The sequence below is a fragment of the Asparagus officinalis genome, chromosome 8 (genome assembly GCF_001876935.1).
Source record: "Asparagus officinalis chromosome 8, Aspof.V1, whole genome shotgun sequence".
NCBI classification, from domain to species: domain Eukaryota; kingdom Viridiplantae; phylum Streptophyta; class Magnoliopsida; order Asparagales; family Asparagaceae; genus Asparagus; species Asparagus officinalis.
In genome coordinates, this window is record NC_033801.1 from 129,779,285 (window position 1) to 129,786,047 (window position 6,763).

General features: G+C 39.2%; 1 protein-coding gene across 1 annotated transcript; it reads right to left on the minus strand.

Annotated features, from left to right (window-relative positions):
• On the minus strand, positions 319-4,208 carry LOC109820279. Its single transcript, XM_020386409.1, has 3 exons — positions 3,487-4,208; positions 3,188-3,403; positions 319-1,371 (listed from the first exon to the last, which is right to left on the minus strand). Exons 1-3 carry the CDS (start codon positions 4,149-4,151, stop codon positions 1,182-1,184), a joined length of 1,071 nt encoding a protein of 356 aa, XP_020241998.1. The 5' UTR covers positions 4,152-4,208; the 3' UTR covers positions 319-1,181.

Genomic DNA, 6,763 nt, shown 5'->3' on the forward strand with positions numbered 1-6,763 from the left:
TATGAGTATGAGCGTGGTTTTAACGGGTGGGTTTAAAAATAGGAGAAATAGTTTTTCAACCGTTATTTATTTGACCACAGTATAACCAGGACACGTGTTTAGTTTTAATTCGCAAGACGAAAGTTAACGGGTCGGATCAAGATCTCGGATCCGATCTAATAATTGAACAAAACCCTCGCTGGGGTTTTAGCCCCCCACTTGATCTCGAGTCACTGGTATCCCCATTGATTCCAGCAATTGAGAGAGAGAGAATGAGCCCGGATCTCCACTCGCCTTGGATCTGCTGCGGAATCCTCTTTCAAGCTTCCTCTCCTTCGATTCGCACGTTAGAGATTGCATTTCCCACCCTTTTTTTTTGATGATTTTAGCAATGAAATTAGCCTTTCTATGTTGAAAGCTTGAAAGCGGATCCGAGACCCGTGAAGCTTAGGGTCCGTTTGGTTTCAAAAAAATGCTTGTGAAAGCCTGACAAATTGTCAGAATTTCAACCAAAAACGCCATTTTAAGGGGCGTTTTTGGTTAAAAGCTGACAAAAACAGTAGCTTTTGTACTGTTTTTGTCAGGCTTTCATCAAACTTCTTTTGAAACCAAACGCGCCCTTAGCTTGCTTTTAATGGCGGTTTTGACCTTGGTGCATATCTAGGTAGCTCGTTTCATGTCCATTCGACCAAAGTGTGTTATATGTTTAGAAATGCATGTTCTTGGATTATTTTTACTTGCATGAAAACCAATCCTAACATTTTATTATTCTATCATGAAATTTATATTGGAAGGAAGCTTCGACAAGGATAAGAACCAATGTTCAATTTTCAGATATGCGATAGTCGAAGAATGGTTGCTGAACACATCATACGTAGTCTAAAATGCATACACCATGACCGAGTCTACATATGAACACGAACATTTAGTTATCGACATTCCACAGTGTTATTCTCAATTATTTGCATTCACATACACTTCAGCGCTTATCCTAGTTTATTGGAGAATTAATATATTCACGATAAGCACTGTCGCATTATGCTAGATCAGAGTAGGAGAAACAAAGATGCCCGAGAGGTGCAACAAGATTATCCAAAGATTCCAAACCTGTTGTTGATCTAAGGCTTCTTAACATGCATCAGGGGGTGAAACCTCTAATAGCTTTTATTGGATTTGTTGATTATTATCTCTGACATCAGAACTCAGTAACATCTTCTGAAAGCTTCTTTCGCTTGCCCCTCACCGACTATTGACGTGGGGGGTATGAAACTGGACTGGGCATGGTGAGAATGGATGCCTTCATATGTGATAATGAGTGCTTCTGGATCTTTTGTGGATTTCTCCACTTGCTTCTTGGCATGGCATCGAGGTTGGGCGCACCGGTAATAACTCCTATATAGATAAGATTTTATTAGAGAGCACTGATGAAAAGTGAGAACCTCATCTTATTGTAATTGGGAACACCATAACTTGTAGACCACTATGTGAGAAGTACCATATATATTGTGGCTAGGAGCTTGAAGTTTAAAAGGTAATCTGTAGGATAATAGGATGTATTGTTGACAGGAGACCATCTTAACGACCGTAATTGAGCTGCTTATAATTACATTTTTTTTGTCAAAGAAGGTGAAACATCCCCTTCTTCATTGATGTCCAAACCGGAGAGTCTAATTCCACAAAATGTCTAGTTTGGCTATTCCAACCAGGACCAAGCTGATGTCTAATTTGGCTAGTTTGGCTATTCCAATCAGATGAAGTCTAATTCTTGGATGATATTTAAGAGGTGAGCGTAGTATATCCCTTTTCATTTGTTTAAGTTAGCAGCATTTTCAAATGTTCTATTCCTTATGTACCACGAAAACTATAGTTGGGTATGTTATTTTTCTAGATAAGTTGCAGTTAACCACCCTCATCCATAAGACTATAACTTCGTAGCACTTAACTCCCTAAAGTCAATTTTTCGCCCCCTGATTGTGTTCTAAGTAGGATTTATCAGAGTACAGCAGATACCTTGAGATTTCCTGAATGTTATTTACTGGATCCGTAGACAAGAAGTCACGCAGATTATGCTGAAGGATATTATCAGTCGGATTTCTTTACTAGCAGGATGGGAGTGCAAAACGTTAAATGTATTATCTTAGAGACATGTATGTTTTGGAGTTCCTTGACTATGGACAATATATTTATCTTTCTCGCCTAATGAAAGTGACAAAACAGTGCAATTATGCTATGTAGTTAGACATTAGTTGATAGCTACATGTACACGAACACGTACTGTTTTTATGACTGCAAATTTTTTTGTGTGTTCAGTGCGTACCAGGCAAAAATTACATATTCTTATGACCGCAGTGAGAGAATGCAACTGACATATAGGTGGAAGTCAAAAAAAAAAAAATGTCATACAAGTTGTTTGAATCTGCTCTCCCTGATGTTGGCATATTGAGGTAATAAAGGGGTAGTGAAATAAATATGACGCAAAAATTAAAGAAAAGACTGAAATTTGGTTTATTACATGTAACTGCAGGAAAACAGCTGTAACCGTGGTGCAAAGACCAATTCTATGCAAATTAGGTATTGCTGTAGGCCATAGCAATCATAGGTACTGCAGAAGTCACAGGTACTAAAGAAATCGCAAGTAATACGGCAATCTGAGGTTTGTGGATCTGAAATCTTCTGGTGGATCTGTTCACTCTGATACCAAAACATAGTGCACAAATTTGGGTGGGTAATAGGGTTTGCGCGGGAGAAAAGATGATTTGTGTTTTTGTATGGGATTAGGAAAGAAAAGCAATTCATACGGGCTTCACTCCGTAATAGGTGTTCACAGTTCAACTAAGGTTTTCACAGCCACCCGCCTCTACAGTAATTGATCAGAAACTCAGAAATTGGTTTGTGCCTTGGTTGATGAAGTCGTACAAGTTAAAACGACGCAGGTCGGAAAAATAAAATCCTAATAGATGTCTTCAATCTCTACCACAGCAACTGACCCTTGATATGAGCCATCTTCAAGCAAAGAAGTCCTTCAACTTTATAGACTGTGACTATGGGTAAAATTAATGCTAACTTTTAGGCCAGGACCGATCCCTCCTAATCCCGTTGGTTCTAATTTTTAAACTATAAGAGCATTTTAATTAATAGATGAAAATTTTACTAATGCCTCATCACTTGTAATGAAAAGGAAAAACATGATATAGGCATAAGAACGGACCTTGGGTTAGGACGTTCCTTGATTGATTTCTGACCATACTTCCACCACCGGTAGCCATCATCTGGAACCCCTTTTTCACAATTATTTGCAGTTACTGTGTTCTGCTCTATCTTCTGCATTATCTTCTCAAATAATGAAGCTCTGCATCGGTCACAATCCTTTGCAGTTTCTGTGTTCTCCTCAATCCTCTGCATTACCTTCTCAGCTAATGAAGCTCTGCATCACCAAGAAAAAACAAAAGACTTGGATGCCAAATCCACGAAGTTTCTCATAGGAAAGAGGCTAGATTTTGAAAATACGTGTTACTCTGATTTCTTTGAAATGTAGCGGCCAGTGCATTTTCAATATCACTGATGGTAGGACCAGTGTAGGCTGAAGAATGAAGATTCTTTGCCGTAGCGGCATGAACATTTGTTATGCCGTTATCTGTTACTGGGTTTGAGACAACGAAGGTAGAGTCATCATCTAGGAGCTCTCGTATGAGTTCTTCACATGATTCATCGAGCCAATCAGCGTCAGTCTCAACTTCCTCCGCCAACGGAGAGTCGTTATCAAGGAGCTCTTTCATGAGTTCTGCACATGATTCATTGAGCCTATCAGCATCGATCTCAACTTCCGTCGTGGATGGTGAGTTGTTTTCTAGGAGCTCTCTTATGAGTTCTTCACATGATTCATTGAGCCAATCAGCATTGGCCCCTACTCCATCAACTTTCTCCATGAATGCTGAAATAATAATAAGATCAAAAGTAAGATGGATCCTTGTTGTTGGGTCCTGATAGCAAGGTTTTAAGCATGCTGCTTTTAAAGCTTTGGGAAGCCACAAAAGTTTCTTGCCATATAGTAGTATGTACCGCAAATTTTTATGAGTTTTTATGGCGCATGCATTCATTTGAGATTGAAATGATCTGTTACTATTAGTTTTCTTGGGTATATTTATGGAAACCTCCGAAATTGTGATGAGCATTGAGGGATAATCTTTATACTCTTTTGACAGTTTCTTTGTTATTTCTTTTACAGTTTCTCAGAGAAATTAAGGAGTGCAGGAGGTTATTTTAACAGTTTCAGACGTACTTTATTCGTGAGGCGTCTTAAGAGAGCATGCAATACTTGGTGGTTCTTGGATGATATTTAAACTGAGCATACTCCTGTCCTCTTCATTTATTTAAAGTTAGCAGCAGTTCTAAATGTTTTATTCCCTACATACTGGGACACTAAAAAAGGTTATTGTAGCAAATAACCACCATGATCTGTACCCCCTCAACTCGTTTAAGAAGGTTAAATCTGCCTCTCTCTCTCTCTCTCTTATTAATTGGGAGAAGTTTGTGTTGTGCGCAGCGGAACTAAAATCACACGAAAATGCACGAACAAGAACGAGATAAGCATTTGTAGAAGTGACGAACACGGCGAAGAACAACTCAGGCCTCGTGCATGTTTCCGATCGACCGCAGCTGACTCGCGATCGACCGACCAGGCAGCTGCCTGACAGTTTCTTGCTTGTTTCTTAAGCTGTTCTTCGCCGTGTTCGTCACTTCTACAGTTTGTGCAAATAAATTAGTTGAGGGGGGTGTTGAGAACCCATTGAAGGTAAAGGCATGGGTTTACTCTTACAGCTTAACATAACGGTCCCTTGGTTATTTCTTCTACAGCTTCTCGGTAAAATTAAAACGTGTACGAGTTGCAGATGCTGATGCCCTTGTTGTTGAAGTTCCTGTTTTTTTGGACAGAGTTGCAGGCTGTGAAGGGCACTGTTCAATTTCGAACTACGTGTACCTTCCAATCTCTCTGCCGTTCGATCATTTTATGATTTTGTTGTTTTGATTCTTTTTGTATTATCTTAAAGTGGAGCAGTATTTTTTTTTTCTTTCCCTTTTTCGTTTTGCTGAAAGAACTGAACTGACCCTTCATGCAAAATTACTTCTTTGGTCGGAGACCGATCTCTGGGGATTGAATCCTCTCAGCTAACCAAATTGTCATCTTCCGCTTTATGTTCACATCAATCAATTACCAAACCCCACCTCTTCGTTTCCAAGCATTAGACCCTTCAGTCTGTTTTGTGTTGCTCTTTGTGACGGTTCATTTCCTGGTTTACTTGAGGCAGATTGTTAATTGTTACGCCATTTCCTCTCAATTACAGGAGAGGTTACGGAATTTTAATATCCTACCTCTTGCAAGGTTTTAAACATACTTTAGTAAAAAATTTGTTGATTTGTTTTTGTACAATCTTTTTGTTATTGATGTCGATTATACATGTGTTCAATCAGTCTGCAGGCTGATGATTATTACTCTAATGATTTGTATATGATGCATGTCAAGTTTAAACTTGTGCTAATACGACTCTGATATCTTGAAGGCCCAAATATAAACATGGCTAAATTGCGCTTGAAACCACAAAAGTTTGCCCGGTGTATCACTCATATACCACAAGTTGTATCTTGTGACAGAAAAATATCATAAGTTGTTAAAACATTGGCATGTTATTACCAACCATTATGCAAACGTGAAAATTTTCACTTGAATGTTTACATTTGGCACTAACATGTTAATTTACAACTTTCTAACCATTAATATTTATGAAATTCATCGTTAAACACATCACATCCCTATTTCAAATTAGAATTAAGACAAGTTTGAAAAAGACTTTTGGTTGATTTAAAAGTAAATTTAACAAATATTGAAAATTTAAAAAGCTTAAAATTTAGTATGCAAGTATATAAACATTCCAACAAAAATTTTAATGTTTAGATAATTGATGGTACTGAGTGGTAATTTTTTGATAATTTTTAATAACTTATAGTATTTTGCTACCATAAAATATTTCTACAATAAAATACAAATTGTGGTATATAAATGACGGAGCGGAAAAACTTTGTGGCATTTAAGCGAAGTTCAGCCTAGTTACATTAAGCGATCTAAGTTCAACAAACAATTTGGGCTAATCTTCAAGGGCCCAAACTTACTCTTAAGACCCCAAGCCTTGTTGTATAAAAAAACATCATTAGCCTCAAACGGTACTATTCAACTGTGCTCTACAGACGCTGACGTCACGAAAGTGGTCCCCACCCGTCAGACGCCAGCAGAATCCAATGCTGCAGTCTCCGCCCATTTTCCTCGCCCGGGTGAATCCAATGTCAATTCTCGGGTCGCTGGACCCCGCACGCCCACCTGTCAGCGTCCCTTTCCGCAACCCCCCGATTATTCAAGAAACCCCCTTAAACAATCGATATTCACAAAACTCACGGCCTCGAAATTTTCCCGCCAACTCGCCGCCCAAATTCCCGCCCTCTCAAACTTTTCGAACATCGATCCGCGTGCTGCCACGTGGCACACAGGAGAAGCTTCCACCGCACGATTGAATCTGCCAGCATCTTCGCAGAGAAGCCATGGCATTTTTCTATAAAAACCCCCTCTCGCATCCCTTTTGCCCTAAAACCCTCGTTTTCCCTCTTGCCTTCGTGTTCAAAATTTTGGCGGCGAGATCTAGAGAGAGAAAGTGAGGAAAAACAATGGGAGGAGAGAGAAACAGAGAGATCGAGGTTGAAGAAGGATGGGAGACGCCGAAGAGAGGAGACTGCAGGA

Excerpts from the sequence above, each read along its gene's own strand:
- LOC109820279 (XM_020386409.1), bottom strand. The coding sequence starts at position 4,151 with ATGCTCATCACAATTTCGGAGGTTTCCATAAATATACCCAAGAAAACT. Across the intron at positions 3,404-3,486 it reads CAAAGAAATCAGAGTAACAC|AGCTTCATTAGCTGAGAAGG; the intron begins GTATTTTCAAAA and ends TTGGTGATGCAG. Across the intron at positions 1,372-3,187 it reads AAGGAACGTCCTAACCCAAG|GAGTTATTACCGGTGCGCCC; the intron begins GTCCGTTCTTAT and ends TTATCTATATAG.